This window comes from Papaver somniferum, chromosome 3 (genome assembly GCF_003573695.1).
Source record: "Papaver somniferum cultivar HN1 chromosome 3, ASM357369v1, whole genome shotgun sequence".
Lineage (NCBI taxonomy): Eukaryota > Viridiplantae > Streptophyta > Magnoliopsida > Ranunculales > Papaveraceae > Papaver > Papaver somniferum.
The window spans coordinates 78,518,301-78,534,502 of NC_039360.1; the positions used below are offsets into that span (position 1 = coordinate 78,518,301).

The window sequence follows — 16,202 nt, forward strand, 5'->3', positions numbered from 1 at the left end:
TCCTCAAATAAAAGAAGTCGGGACCACCACATGGCATCAAAAACAACATACTGTAAATGTGGCGAATAATCTTCTCGTAAGAATGCAAGAAATAGCTAAATCCCTACAAAAATGGCACAAGCAAACCTTTGGAAACCTGCCTGAACTCCTCAAAGAAGCTGAATTCCAAATACAGCTAGCCCAATCAAAATGCTCTACAACTGTTGGAAATGAACAGTTGTTCTGGCCCCAACATGAAAGAGAGACAAGAAATACACACCTGGTGTTGCAACACTGTCATGACACTTACTGGAAACAAAGAACTAGAATTGAATGGATGACAAACGGAGACCTCAACACTCTTTTTTTCCATACCAGAGAAACAATAAATAACAGAATAAACCACATCCATCAACTGCAAGACAACAACAACAGATGGGTTTATAATCAAAGACAAATTGCAACAATGCTGGTGCAACGTTTTGAACGACAATACAAGGCACCCCCAACTGAAATTGACATGCTTTTGTTCAGCAAAATCTCACCAAGAATTTCTTCCTACCATTGCATGGAACTGATGAAACCACCTAGGGATGACGAAATCCGTAAAGCTCTTCAAAGCATTGGATCGGAGAAAGCTCTATGACCGGATGGGTTCACTAATAAGTTTTTCAAGGTTTTTTGGGATACCACTAATACTCAAATTATTGACCTAGTGATGAATTTTTTTTGACAAAGTAGAACTCGACAGCCAGTTCAACCACACAAACATCACTCTCATTCCCAAATCTGAAAATCCTACCACTACCAATGACTTCAGACCGATTGGCCTTTGCAATATGGTGTACAAGATCATTTTCAAATTTCTGGTAGATAGGTTGAGACTAACTCTACAATTCATGATCAGTCCTTACTAAAGTGCTTTTGTGCCCAATAGAGCCATCCATGATAACATTGCAAGAACAATCGAGATTTTTCATCATATTAGGTCCACCCCACCAATACAAAATCCAAAGATTGCTTTGAAGTTAGACGTTAAGAAGGCTTATGACAACCCGGATTGGGGTTTCATTAAACAAAATCTTCTTTCTTTGGGATTCCCAGGTAAATTTGTGGATTACATAACGTTGTGCATAACCTCAGGTGCATATTCCGTCAATGTCAATGGCACCCCACATGGTCATATTCAACTAAACAGAGGCCTCTGACAAGGAGACCCCTTGTCCCCTTATATTTTCATCATGTGTGCATAGATTTTATCTACAAACCTAACAATCTTGGAAAATGAAGGAAACTTAAAGGGGTTGAGGATATCATCCAACACACCACCCATTCTGCACCTTATGTATGCGAATGATCTACTCATTACCTGCTCAGCTAACCCGAATACATGTGATAACCTCAACAGAATTTTAAACACATATTCCACCTCAGCGAGACAAGCTATCAATGCCCAAAAACCAACCATTAAACATCATCCGCAAACGACTCAGGGTACCAAGGATTGGCTGTCAACAACCTTCAACATCCCAACCACTAATAATCCACCTAAATATTTAGGTGTGAAATTCAAACAGGGAAGTAATTCATCTCTAATATTTGCTCAGCTGCTTCAACGGCTGGAGAGAAAAGCGAAAGGGTGGATGGCGAAATGCCTAAATCAGACAGGAAGATGATAACTCATCAACTCAAGTCTCCTACCAACAATGAACCATACGATGCAAATCCAACTGCTACCAGCTCATGTTCACCAAAAAATAGATAAGATAGCTCAGAACTTCTTGTGTGGGGATGACAAAGCTACAAAAAAGCTGCACATACTTGGAAAAGAGAAACTTCAGACGCCAGTGAGAAAAGGCGTCCTTGGGATCAGAAATTCAAGGAAACACAACCTCGCTCTGTTGGGAAAGAGGTTTGGCAGATACATGCTAACCCGGATTCGATCTGCAATAGGATGTACCAGACAAAATACATGGGACAAGAAGCAATTCTAAAACGAATACCGCCACCTCCCATTGCGGCAAGCCCGACTTGGAAAAATTTGGCTAAAATTGCTACTTTTGTGCAGGAAAACCATGCAATCCAGATAGGTGATCGAAATTCTACCACTATTAAAGAAAACTGGATCCCAATGCATGATGACACGTCACTACCGGGAAGTTCAGGCAATAATCTGGTAAGCACTTTAATGGAACCCCACTCTTTCAATTGGAATTTTGATATCCTAGACCAGATTTACCCGGCAGACGTCACCAAGTCGATAAGAGTTATCCACATCCCAAATCCTTCTATCCCAGACATACCAATTTGGCCACACACCAAGATGGGACATTATACGGTTAAAAGTGGATATGAGTTGCTGATTGAACCACAACCAACACACACACACAGAAAATCTTGCAACCAATGAATAAAACTACAAGATCATTTGGAAAGCCGTTTGTCCCCAAAAAATCAGAATTTTCTTATGGAAAGTCAGTCATGATGGACTACCAACATTTTTAGCTCTACATTATAGGAAAATCACCAACACAAACATTTTCCCTATATGTAACCTACAACCGGAAACAGTCCAACATTGCCTGTTTGATTGTCCAAGATCCAAAGAAACCTGGAACATTTTATGCTCACACCTAAACACATACTCTGGACATCAAAATTCCTATCTTGTTATTGCGCAACCACCACATCCAATCCCAGCAGCTATATGTCAACTCTAACAACAAAATCAGAACCTACCAAACAGCCGACAGCGAAGAAGCAGGACCGTGACTCAGGCTCATATAACAACACCAACAAACTTCTCTGATTTCCTAAAAATTTCAGCTAAGGAAGATCAATTCACGAAATGCTGTTTCATGATATGGAACATATGGCTCGCAAGAAGTGTAAATGTTTACAACAACAACTACCGGACACCACAACAAACTTTCCACATTTCATTGCTACTCAATCAAGAATACAACTGGGCGATTCAAAATAACCTGCAAAACCAACAACAGTGCAATCAGCAACAACCGGCATGCCGGACATGGTTGAATATGACCACTATTTGGGTTAAATGGAACGCACCACCGATGGAGCAAGCAAGGGAACACCGGGAGAACCACCAGAAAGTGCAGGAGCAGGGTAGATATGCATAAATTCACAAAGAGCAGTTGTTTTGGCAATAACAATTACAACGACACTAATAGCAGAAACATGGGTGTGATCTACTGGCGACTAGAATGGCAATTAATAAGGGATGCAATCGGATCCACTTCGAGACAGATTCAACAACCCTGCAAATGCTAATTGGGTAAGAAACAACACATGCACCATGGATCATTCAAACCATGCTATGGGAAATACACAACCATCTACAACAAATAGAACAATACGTCGTCACATACACGTACAAAGAGGCGAACCAGGCGACAGATGGATTGGCGAATCACGCGGCTCAGAAACAACTACAACCAGGAAACAACAACAACATTTCAACATACATATGGGATAATACTTGTCCGGTTTTTCTAAATGTAATTGTACTGAATGACTCGATGGGGACAACGTACCCCAGAGAAGTGCTCGTTTAATAAAATTTGATCATTCTTTTCAAAAATAAATAAATTTGTATTAAACGATATTTTGAGCTCCTTTTTCATTTGGTGTTGCGATGAATGATGAAGAATCCCATCCACTTCTCATATACTCCTTTTTTTTCTTTATTCGTTCTTACTTATAAACCATTAATCAAAGGTTTTTTTATTTAATCAATCACATAAACATTATAAACAAAATAAAATAAAATAAAATGAGAGAGACGAAAAGAGATATATATATATATATATATATAAAATCACTTGTTTCCATGAATAATTGTTTATCAAAGAAGAATCGATTATGAGAAATTTGGGACTTAGTTAGTAGATTTTTATTTTAGCATTGTAGAGAACACAAACTTGTTAAAGAAATCGGAAACAGCAGCATTCTGTTTACAGATTTGGAGTTAGGGTTTATGTTAACGGTGGTGATGGAATGGGTGTGAGGTTTGTAGGATTAGTGGGTGTGTTTAGTAGGGACAGTTTGGTCCGAGCTAAAATATTATATTGGGTAGATTGTAGTTTGCGAGTCGATTACCATTTCTATGCTCCTCTGATCACTCTTTACTCTCCCTTTAACCAATTTTGCTATTGGAGGTACAAAACTACAAATTCTGCCGACACCTTTTTTTTTTCCCTTCTGATTTGGGCTACCTTTACTAACTCTCTTTGGGCTTTTATTCACTTAAATTTCCTGGCCTAGTTGTCTATTAGGGATTTTAGGAGAATTTTTATTATAGGGAAAGCTCATTCGTATAGGAGGAAAGCTAAAATAGTTTGATTATGGTCTATTTCTTTTGACTTTTGGTCGATAAGGGGAGGAGTAAAAAATTGTCTTTCCCCCGACAAAAATACTGAGTTTTACTATTCTGCCCTCATTTGATATAACTATATTTAGCTAAAACCATGATTAACCCTAAACCAATTTCGTGATTAAACCTAATAATTCATAAACTATTTCCCATAAACTACTTCCGTGATTAAACAATCTTTGCGCATCGCAACAAACAAGGAAGATGTTGATTGGGAATCTGGGTTAACTACGATTGGAGCAACGGGAAGAAAAATTACTCTAATTGTCGAACGCCAACTATACTAGCAAAAATTGGTAGTTCATGATAAACATGATGAACACGAACCTGAACATGTATTAACCTATAATCCAAGGGTTTCACTTTTAATATATTTCGAGCTCAAATATAATTTCCTATGTTTGCATTTGAATGCAAAAAACATTTTACGATATACGTTGCTTTAATCAAGTTTTTTTTTATGGAATACTATCTAGGTTGATGGTTACAGCACTGTCGAGTGCCCTAGGACAATGTGTTCTCATTTGGATTTAACCGACTTTTTTACAACCGAAGAGGTATAAACTGCATTGCTATCCCTTGTTTTCTTTTAAGAGCTAATAGCAGCATATCCCTTCTCAGTTATCACCCAAACTCCTATAAAATATAAACAGAACAAGAAAGAGGTAGTCTCTTTCTGTCCGTCTCTCTTGCTTCATAGGATGGTCTTTACTACCATGTAATGAATAATTTATGACACTAGGCATCATCCATGGCCATGCCAATACCTTAAATATGTACATAAAAGACTCTCCCAAGTCTCAACCACCACCCAGCTCTCTCTTCATGGTCAAGGATTTCCATAGTTCATCTCTACATGGACAACTACAGCAAGATCAGTGAACTTGTTTCAAAATGCTGCGTCTTTTTCGGGTTGTTATGATGGTAATTATATTGGTAAAACCAGAGCTGAATAGCCTTATCTTAAACTGCAATATCTAATTTTGTGGTTGATGTAGGTAATACACATGTCATGCAAAAGTTCACTCATAACAGTCTGTGACACATTTTAGCGAACAACCATCGTGCATACACACAAAAGATCACATTTTCACATACATATGAACAAAATTCCAAACTAAAAATTTCTTCGAAACCAAACTTCAACATACGTTCATTGATGGAATAAATTAGAAACAGAGTTAGTTATAGTACCCCGTGGATTAGAATAATTATTTAGTTGCAAGAATTACTGTAGAATAAAAGTTTGTAGTCAAACTCAGTTGGGTATGAGTTTGGTCAGATGGGTATCTGGTAATACAAATTAATTAGTAAAAGTCAATTTTAAAAAAATATTTCCCCCATACACATATTCATTATATTAGCTTCCCCCTTAAAAAGCTTCCCCCAAAACAAATTAGCTTTCCCTATAACAAAAATCTTTAGGAGCCTCTCGATAATATTTCTTTCTTCTAGGTTTACATTGATACAGAGAGAGAGAGAGAGTATCGCAGTTTCAGCCGAAATTCTAAAGCTCCATCTCTAATGGCTCCATCCAAGGTAAGAACTCCCAAGGTGTCAAGAAACCCCGACCTTATCAGAGGTGTGGGTAAATTTTCTAGATCTAAAATGTATCACAAACGTGGTCTCTGGGCAATCAAAGATAAGAATGGTGGAGTTTTTCCAAAGCATGATGCTAAACCAGCCGCAGCAGCTGTTGCTGTTAAAGCACCAAAGTTTTACCCAGCAGATGATGTTAAGAAGCCATTGGTTAACAAACGCAAGGCCAAGCCAACCAAACTTAGGTATTGTTTCTTGTTTCTTCATTTTTGGGGGTTTTGATTTTGATTTTTTATTTTTGGGTATTTATGTTTTCATATGTGTTTTGTTTATTGGAAAAATTAGGGCAAGTATTACTCCTGGAACAGTTTTGATTATCTTAGCTGGAAGGTTCAAGGGCAAAAGAGTTGTATTCTTGAAGCAACTCCCATCTGGATTGCTTCTCGTTACTGGTGAGGCTTCTTCACCCATATCTAAAATGGTTTCATGTTAGTGATGTTGATCTTCTGATCTGTATGTTGTTGAGTTATTTGCGATTTAATTTCAGATTTCAAAGTTTTCTCAACTCTGAGCTTTAATTTGTTTTTGTTTTTACCCATTGTTCGGGCAAGCATTGAGTGAATTTCTGATTTGGTGGGTGAGTTTAGATGTTCATAGGCCATAGCAAGTTTGGCATCACATTTTTTTATTGGCAATATGTTTGAAGATTTACTGACTATATCGTTAAAAGATAGATAACTTGAAATACTTTTTAGCCCTGTGCATATAATTTTACCCGTGATGGGTTTTATACCTAAGCTAGCCATGTGTGGTAGATTTTATCATGTCTTTGTGTATGGTGAACTTGCCGTAAAATGCATTTTGGTGATAATAGATTGGATACTCTATTATCTATTTTTATGTTTACTTGAATGTATCGACTAGCTTGGACCTGAACTGGATGATTTATTAGAGAATCATGTATGTGAAGTGTTTTATTACTGAACCTTATGTCTTGGTGCCCAGAGTCTCAGCAAGTTGAATTGCTGGGTACTCAGTTAACCCTGAAATGATACGTTTGACAAAGCAAAGAGCAGATACAGCGAATAAACATTCAAGATAAAATGGTTGGCACTCAAAGTTCAGTTTAACTTTCCTACATAATGTTTGGGTTAATCATCGGTACACCTTTTTTGCTTGGTAATGTACTAAGGTTTTTGAGTATGGATAGTCATTTTGTTTTGAATGTTTGTCTATACGTAGGGTTTTGCAGGAATTTAGATTTCTTCATGAGTCTGAGTTCTATTTGTCAGTGGTCAGAAATTTGGATTTAATATGAAGTTAAAACATGTAAGAGACATATGATGATGTAACGTAGTTATCTTTTCAGATTGTATATTGAATTAGGTTAACTTAGGTTTATCTGAACCATCCTTTGAACATATAACTGTGGTTGTTGTATAGTTTAGACATACCATAGAATTATATAATCCACCATAGTACACAATGTTGGTCATTGAACATAAAGCTGCGACTGTTTTATAGTTAAGAAATACCATTGGATTATAATGTCGCTGAAGATATAGTCAAGCTGTTTCTGTTCCAGTAGTGCTTCCTGGTTTTGGCTGGTCACTTATATATAATCCTACTGCTACAGGACCCTTCAAGGTTAACGGTGTTCCTCTAAGGCGTGTCAACCAAGCATATGTTATTGGAACTTCTACCAAGGTTGATATCTCAGGAGTTAATACTGATAAGTTTGATGACAAGTACTTCTCTAAGCCAACCGAGAAGAAGAAGAAGAAGGGCGAGGGAGAGTTTTTTGAATCTGAAGAAAAGGTTGGTGACTTCTCTTTGGATCTGCAATTCAATGTTATCTTATTTTAGTTCCGTGTTAAATGTATTTCTCCCCTTGACGAATTTTTGTAGGAGAAGAACAACCTTCCACAAGACAAGAAGGATGACCAAAAAACTCTAGATGCTTCATTGTTGAAGGCCATTGAAGGTGTTGCTGACTTGAAGACCTATTTGGGTGCAAGATTTTCCCTCAAGTCTGGCATGAAGCCCCATGAACTAGTGTTCTAGGAATATTTTCATTTTCATTTGAAGCACTGTAGCCTCTTTTTGCCTCGGAATTCTCATTGTGAAACTTCGTTACATTTGACTGTGTTGAGTAGACTGAATCTGGTTTGAGCTAGATTAGCTTTATAAGTTTAAGTATATATTTTTGTTTGGTTAAATGGATTCAAATGTGCAACATTCAATTAGCTATGTTTTGTTTTGTTTAAGTTCGTATTCTTACTTGATTAACGTGGAGAAAACAACAACGTTAAGGTCCGTGATTACTAGTTTTATGCTTTTCTTGTTTCACGTAGTCACACTGGAACTATAGACACTTTTGCTCTGTGATGGCAGTGGTCAGCTATTAATTTATAAAACACTGCTTTTGTAGTTTAATTCAGAACTTATATATGATGCCGACTGAAATGGTAGCGTTATCAGAACCAACCTTTTGTAATTTATAAAGTCTACTAGTATTTTAATTTAGAACCAACCTTTGGAAAGAGGAACTCTCTGCATACCGGAACATTGCTAATAGAGGGTACCATATTGTTCAGGGGTGTACCAAAAACCAAATAAGACACAACATCCCTCACCTTTGGGTTGATACACCACAGGCAATATGGTGCTCGAGTCCTGGCAAGAGTTTTTTGCATCTGGAAATTGTGTTCGCTCTAGTTTTTTTTCCCTCACCAGTCACCACTCTTACACCATGTTTGTTTACACCCAACTCATCTAACTCTGGTCTGACTGAAATTACATGAGTCGAGTCAGATCTGATTCAATATGTTTGTTTTAAGTCAGATCCGACTCAACTTACTCAAAGATATGTGAGTCAGTGGTTTGGTCCCATGAGTCAGAGGTATTTTGTTACCTGACTCAAACAGGTCCGAGTCAGAGGTTGAGTCAGATCTGACTCAAAATTGAAAGCAAACGTCTGACATCTAACTCGCGACGAGTTAGGGGTTGACTCAGATCCAGATCGCGAGTCAAATGCAAATAAAAATGGTGTCAATGTAGTTAATATCGGATATCGATTTATCTCGGCGGGACCGATACGCCGGTACGACTTTATATCGGGGATATTATCGTTGAAATATCGGTATAATATCGATTCCAAATTTTAAGACTATAATTTTATAGCAAACATTTTCTGTTAAGATATAATATATATCATTAATTTTATCAAAAACACAAAAGAGTAACTTCACTAGCTTTAAAGTTTCACTACCTAACATGATTATTAAACAAGTTCAAATTAGAAACAGGAGAGTAACTTCAACAACTTTAAAGTTTACTACCTAAAATGGTAATTAAACAAGGATATTGCAATTTTAATCAAAATCATACGAGTCATTACAGATATCGGCCGATATTATCATAAAAATATACTTAATTTTTCTAAAACGACTAATTTACCAATATCGAATTATCATAAAAATTTCGTGTCAGCTCATATCGGCCGATATTATCGGGAAGATATCGTATCGCGGATATACTGCTTCTCGTATCGCTCTCGGCAGATATTGACTACATTGCATGGTGTTAGTAGGTGATGCATTCAGCCGAATTGTGTTCACCGCCGTAATTCTCAGGGTCTGACCGTCACCATTACAGTTACTATAACGTTTTATCATTAAAAAACGGACTATAAGTGTTCTTGTTTCTCTGCAAGTCAGAGTTGAAAGTTCGACGATGGAGCTACAGAGTGCCCAGTTTGCCTACAAATCTACAGCAGCGAAAAAATCAAAGAAGAAGATGAAGAAGAAAGATCAGTAGTACCTCGAGTACTCTCATGTGGTCACTCAGCATGCGAATCCTGTCTTTCCCGATTACCTCAACGTTACTCAAATACAATTCGATGTCCTGCTTGTACACAACTTGTCCATTTCCCTCCTCAAGGCCCTTCTTCACTTCCCAAAAACATTGATCTTCTCTCTTTCATTGAGCAACATAACAAAACCCCTAATCCTTCTTCTTCTTCGACAACAAATTCACAGGTTAGGAAACAACATGATTTCATACCTGGTTTGTTATGGTCTGATGATGAAGAATTTTATTCTAATTGGAAGGATTGGATTCTGCCGAATGATCTTTTATCAATCAAGGAAGAGGAAAATTGTAAATTGGGGAATGAAGATTTTCTGTCTTTATCATTATACCAAGCTAGGGTTTCAAATCCTTTGAAAAGGTGGTGTTTTGATTTCAGAACGGGTCAAACGGTTAGTCTTCTTCATGTTGTTTCTTCTTCATTTGATGCATCTGTGAATGATAAAAAGATTGGTGTTTGTAAATTGGGTATTAATCTCAGTTATAATGCTAGAGTAATGGAAGCTTTGAAGAGATTGAGAGAGGAAGAGAGAGCTGAATTGAGTTTGATTTTGAGTGCATCATTTAGACAGTTACGAGTTTGTAAGGTTTATGGGTTGTGGATGAATTCAAATGATGGTTCTGTTTTCTTGGTTTGTCAGCATTTTGATAATCATTTAACTAACAAATTGTTGTGTTTGAGGGAAACTTCTATTAGTGGGGATGAGGAAAGCAAGGATGAGACAATCTGGAATGTGGATATGAATGAGGAGACGATGTCCGGTTTTGCTTTAGTGGGTATGGATTTATGTGAAGCTTTAATTGGCTTGCATTATGAAGGAGTGGTTTGTGGGTGTTTGGCATTGTCTTGCTTTCCTTACGACCGTTTTGGCCACCTTTGCATTGACCCAAATGAGGTATTGGTGATGGGAAGGAGAGTTCAGAAAGGGATTGCTGAAATTGTTGCAACTTCTTCTATCAATGGAGTAAATAGTGATGAATTATTAATACAAACACAAGCAAGCTTTGATAGTGGTCAAGCATTTGTGAGCCCAGAGGTACTACTTAGATTGTTCAACAGCAAGGGCATCGTTGCCCCTGACATGGATAGCTTAGGATATTCAGTTGGTTATGGCTCTGATGTTTGGTCCCTTGCTTGTACATTGATTTTGCTTCTTCTTGGAGATTCAGTCGCTGAAGGTTTGTTCCAAGACTTGTACCACCATCTCCCAAATTCCAAGAAAGAAAACTGTGATAAACTCTTGGGTGTGTACAATGATTGGATGGAAAGGACGAGCAGTAAGTTGGGATCTACATTGTCTACAAAATATGCATCTTTGCATCAAATTCTTCATAGATGTTTGGAATTTAATCCAGGGGTTCGCCCTCAGGTCATAGATGTGTTGATGTGCATCAGAGAATTGATTAGCAGACCTCGTGTTGATATCTCAGTCAACCTAGTAGATGTTGTAGATGTTGAGACTGTTCATTGCTTAACTCTTGGGTTTCTTTGCGATTCGCTGAAGGAAGTTGGTAAAGAGTTAGAAACCCAGGAGAATGGATATGAAGTGTGCGAGGTTAATCAAGGTGGAGTTGAATTTGGTCAAGTCAGGGATGGAACATGTGAAAGAGATGCTGTTAAGGGCATGTGTATAGGGAAACTCAAAGCTATCAACTTGCAGGGTCACATTGACTGCATCACTGGGTTCGCTGTTGGAGGTACGAATGCTATTACAACTATCTTTTCTTTTATTGATTTAGATAGATGTTCTGTTCGAACACTTTTATTCTGTTTCACTCATTCTTTTTAGGTTTTCTCATCTATTAAGCTTAAGCTGCTTAGGACTGAATTCCTCTTTTTGGAAGGGTATTGACGGCCATCATATGTCCATGTCAATCTATGGTACTTCTAGTACTGTGTAATCAATTTGCATTTTTGTTGTTCTTGTAGGTGGTTTTCTCTTTAGCACCTCCTTCGACAAAACAGTCAATGTATGGTCTTTGCAGGTATTAATTGTTATATATAGCATAATCTCTTGAAGGTAATTTTTGAATATGGATGTTGATAATTGTAATTTCCACAAAATATAAATCAAACAAAAATTTGGATAGATTTCCTCTAAGCGCATTCTTCTATTCGTGTCTTTGTCTTCTTCTTGATCATTTGATACTTTTATTATATGCAGAACTTTTCTCATATGCAATCACTTAAAGGTCACGAGCATAGAGTCATGGCCGTTGGCATACCTCTTGCTCAAGAGTCATTGAAAAAATGGTTTGAGCTCAAAGACTGGCGTTATAGTGGTATTCACGCCTTGGCAGTCTCTGGGACCGAATATCTTTATACAGGAAGTGGAGACAAGTCTATCAAAGTGTGGTCGTTACAGTTAAGTTCCTGTTTATAGATCACTTGATTCATTTTCTATATGATTTAACATACTTGAATCAAAATCTAACATCGTTTGCGCCCACATATGTCATTTTTTTTTATTTGAACTACAAATCACTAATGGTAAGTTTAATGACAGCTACCATTCTTTAATGTAACCGTGGACGGCCTATGTGTATGGTTGTTGGCCTGTATTTAATAAATGTAGAAATGTATTCGGTTATAAAAAATTGTTTAAGACTTTTAGGAGTAAGTAGAGCCTTAAAAAGATGCAAGTAGAGATTTCGAGAACTGCCTCCATGGGCCTGCAACTGTGACATACTCCCTTGCACCAATGCTAAATTTACAAAAGCGTGGAGATAGAAAGTTATTATATGTTCTATAAGTTTTCATGCATTACTATTACAATTTATTGCCTTTTGGTGTTAGAAATATGCAAGATGGTAGGCTACAAACTCATCGAAAGTAAAAAGCTTACTTGATGACAGGTAAAACATTGAAGCAAATCATTCCTAGATAAAAGGAAAAACTTTTTTTGTTTCATTGTTTTACCAGCAGCAGGTTTTGTTCTGACCTCCAATGGGTTTGAAGCATACATTTGCCATTTGGTGCTGTATGCTACAGCTATTGGCGCAATAACAAGAAAATAATTGCGTTCAGCTACTTAACCTTAAACCTGAGTTGTATTTTATAGTATGTTATTCAACATTTGCCATTTCATGTTGGCATGCTTTGAACTGCTAAATGTATTTGATAGTGTTTGATGCCACTCAAACCCGAGTTGTCCCATAAAAAGCTGAATAATTTCCCCTCCTGTTTGTTTTTCATTTTTTCCAGGATTACACCCTTACATACACTATGAATGATCATAATTCTGTCGTGTCTTCCTTAACGGTGTGTGATGGAGTTCTATATAGTGGAAGCTGGGATGGGACCGTTCGTCTATGGGCTCTTAGAGATCATAGTCCTTTGGCGGTATTGGGAGATAATACTCCTGGAAGTTTGTCGTCTGTTTTGTCACTTTCAGTAGAGCCCCATATGCTTGTGGCTTCTTATGAAAGTGGTTGTGTCAAGGTTTGTGATTCTTTGATCTTCTCTTGTGTTGTTTATTAATGATCTCCTTCGAATTGTTCTTAATAAATTTCAAATGATGTGCTTCAGTAGTTACAATAATATTTAATGGGCTTCAGTGATGCCCCTAGCTCGACAGTCATTTCGACTGAGCTCTTTAATATATGAAAACAGCAGTCAAATGACCCCACTCATTATTATGCCAAATCCAAGGGATCGTTTTTTATATATCGTTTTTTTAATGGCACCCGACAGAATAGCTTATCGATGATGAATACCAACAACACAGATCTGAAAGTGTTCTGAGTTGTTTATCAGCTTTCTGTAACCAGGATTTGGAATGTCTTACTTGGTTCTTTTACGTCAAATCAATTTATGATTGTGCGGTTTTATATATGTATAAACGACAAGTTTAGGCCTAAGTTAACCATTTACTAATCCAGCGGAATATTGGGGACATACGGATAACAATACAAAATGGCTTTTTAGTTATTAAAGCCCAACACTAGTCTTAATGTTTTTGATAATTGATGTACTGTTTCTATGCTGGTTCTGTTAAACAGCTCAGCTTCGTGAGTTGTGACTGTAATTTTGGTTTTTGCCATGTATAACCAACAAGCTATTTTTTATTGTTAGCACGTGACTCTGATTGTTGATGGACTTGTTCAGTAAAATGTTTGACTTCATTTAAATCAGACCCATACTACAAAAAATAGCCTACTCTGATTGCCTAAATCGATTCTTGAAATATTAGGCAGTAGCCATATTTTACCAAACATTGGATTTGCCAGTGTGTACATCTGTATTGTACAAAGATCGTGGAAATATTAGGGGATGATGGTCCTTCGATCCTTTCTCGTATATATATGATCCTTTTAGCATGTCTACTTTGTTCTGTTAGAATGACTGTACTTCTGTTTGTATCATCCAAGGTGTGGCGGGATGATGTTCTTTCAAGCTCTATACAAACTGACACTGGTGCTAATCTCGCCCTGGTCATGGATGGGAGATGGCTCTTCATGGGAGGTTGGAATAAGACGGTCAATGTTCAGGTTAGCTCGATGTGTGCATAATTGATCTATATTAATATATCGTCACCAGGAAAATATGTGTTGCTTGCTTTTCCAATGTGGACTGTGAGCAGCTCACTGAACATCCAATTATTTGAACCCAGAATAAGTGAATAACTGTAGAAATCACAATATTAAACATATTTCACAATTTTAGTTTCAATTGGAGGAAAAGAAAAGGGAAACCACATTTGAAGTTGACTTTAAAATTGCTCGCTGTGGAAGGTTTGCTTGTTGCCTCATTTTGAACCAAGAATATTTACTCGTTAAATTTGTTATTAGCAAATTTCTCCATCTTATTTGCACAGATTTTGTTTCTGTAGGAGTTGTTAGGTGATGATGAGCTTCGTGTGAATGTTAGACCACTTGGTTCTATACCTTGTGTTTCTGTTGTTACTGCTCTCGCGTACTGGGAGGGGAAGCTTTATGTTGGATTTGCTGATAGCATTATAAAGGTATGCAGATTAACTTGATCTCTCCTTGATTTTTTTTTTTTTTTGCTGAATTCCTTAATCTTTAGACATTGAATTTAGTCTTGAAAAGTGAAATAATGTTTTTGATATTCTGGACTTGAATTAGCAGGTTTACTATTACGAGCCATGAAGAACAGTCCTCTGCATCTTATATTTTGAAGCTTCGTAAGTTCATGGCATGGGCATATGAATAATTTGCACTGTCAAGTATACAATAAATGGTTGAAGAGGTGCGTACCAGACTACACACACATTCCGTGGTAAATGGAGTAGTGCATGTATATATTACACAGGTATATATAATAGGTTCTTGCTTGTTTTGTATATTTCTAGTTGGACATAGTTATACCTCAAATACTTGGTTGTACTTCTACATGGTTAATTATTCATTGCTCTTAACTTTCACTTTCAAAAACATAAAAAAATAAAATAAAATCGGTGCTAAAAAATGTACGTGAGGATGGCTGTCCCAGAGAAGAGGTAGTATTTTGGAACTCTACTGCGAGCACATATTCCACCGCGACTGTATCATCCGCTGGATCAACACCAACTTATTCATTAGCTGCCCTGTTTGCCGTGATGACACCGGCCATAAGTGCTATTGCTAACCTTCGTATTTCTCAACTTTGAAATTTGTGATTAATGATTATTCTCTGGTCTGCTCTTTTTTCAGAAAAGTTTTAAACGAATTTTGGGACTTTGTCAGACAATTGCAATTAAATTCCTATGTATACAAGGTTTTGTAATTTGCTGATTAATGAAGTCAAGAGTACACTTTTCATTTGGGGGTGGCAGAGGCAGTTAAAAGCAATGGTGTGCAATGGAACACCCTGCTATATCGGATCTCAAACCTATTTATTTTGAGATTTTGGGATCCTAAGCCTATTTTTACTATCTTGCACCCTCAGAAAAATATTTTGCTTCTCCTAAATAGAGTTTCTGGCTCCACTCCTGGTGGGGTGTAAAGCTAATTGATTCAAGTTTAAAATGTTCATGGATCTGTGCACAACTGGAAATCAATTATAATCTGTCTGTCAGTTATCTGCACATTTATAAGGGGATACCAGTATTACTTGGGGGTGTTACCAACCATATAGGACAAAAAAAACACCAAGAGGAGGGAATCCCCACTTGAACAGTGTTGCCACGTCAATTCGGAATCTCTAGCTTAACTATGGTTGGGAGGGAAAATTGGTTTAAGTGATGTATGATATCCGGCTTCTTCAAGAAAATAATTATTTAATAGTGGATATGGATGTAGAAATCTAAAGGTGAAATTCATGGGTTCAGGAGATTTGGTGGAATTGTAATTCCCTATAAACAAATAAATTTTTTTATCAGATCAAGTATGTTCTAACACAAAAAAAAGAACAATTAATTGGGGGATAAAAAAAGGAATTGGGGGATATTAATTACTTCCCCCAACCCATGGTGTG

At 37.1% G+C, this 16,202-nt stretch overlaps 2 protein-coding genes across 2 annotated transcripts; both read left to right on the plus strand.

Moving 5' to 3' along the window:
* The first annotated feature begins 5,785 nt into the window (after window positions 1-5,785).
* LOC113356588 (60S ribosomal protein L6-like) lies at window positions 5,786-8,181 on the plus strand. The gene is made up of 4 exons (XM_026599762.1): window positions 5,786-6,159; window positions 6,260-6,366; window positions 7,551-7,732; window positions 7,823-8,181. The coding sequence occupies exons 1-4, from the start codon at window positions 5,900-5,902 to the stop codon at window positions 7,976-7,978; spliced, it is 705 nt and encodes a 234-aa protein (XP_026455547.1). The 5' UTR covers window positions 5,786-5,899; the 3' UTR covers window positions 7,979-8,181.
* Window positions 8,182-9,493: 1,312 nt separating this feature from the next.
* On the plus strand, window positions 9,494-15,524 carry LOC113359667. Its single transcript, XM_026603259.1, has 8 exons — window positions 9,494-9,550; window positions 9,643-11,482; window positions 11,715-11,770; window positions 11,950-12,150; window positions 12,990-13,226; window positions 14,156-14,275; window positions 14,617-14,748; window positions 14,876-15,524. Exons 1-8 carry the CDS (start codon window positions 9,494-9,496, stop codon window positions 14,894-14,896), a joined length of 2,664 nt encoding a protein of 887 aa, XP_026459044.1. The 3' UTR covers window positions 14,897-15,524.
* The last annotated feature ends 678 nt before the right edge of the window (window positions 15,525-16,202 follow it).

Excerpts from the sequence above, each read along its gene's own strand:
- LOC113356588 (XM_026599762.1), top strand. The coding sequence starts at position 5,900 with ATGGCTCCATCCAAGGTAAGAACTCCCAAGGTGTCAAGAAACCCCGAC. Across the intron at positions 6,160-6,259 it reads GCCAAGCCAACCAAACTTAG|GGCAAGTATTACTCCTGGAA; the intron begins GTATTGTTTCTT and ends TGGAAAAATTAG. Across the intron at positions 6,367-7,550 it reads TGGATTGCTTCTCGTTACTG|GACCCTTCAAGGTTAACGGT; the intron begins GTGAGGCTTCTT and ends CTACTGCTACAG.
- LOC113359667 (XM_026603259.1), top strand. The coding sequence starts at position 9,494 with ATGGTGTTAGTAGGTGATGCATTCAGCCGAATTGTGTTCACCGCCGTA. Across the intron at positions 12,151-12,989 it reads TCAAAGTGTGGTCGTTACAG|GATTACACCCTTACATACAC; the intron begins TTAAGTTCCTGT and ends CATTTTTTCCAG. Across the intron at positions 13,227-14,155 it reads ATGAAAGTGGTTGTGTCAAG|GTGTGGCGGGATGATGTTCT; the intron begins GTTTGTGATTCT and ends GTATCATCCAAG.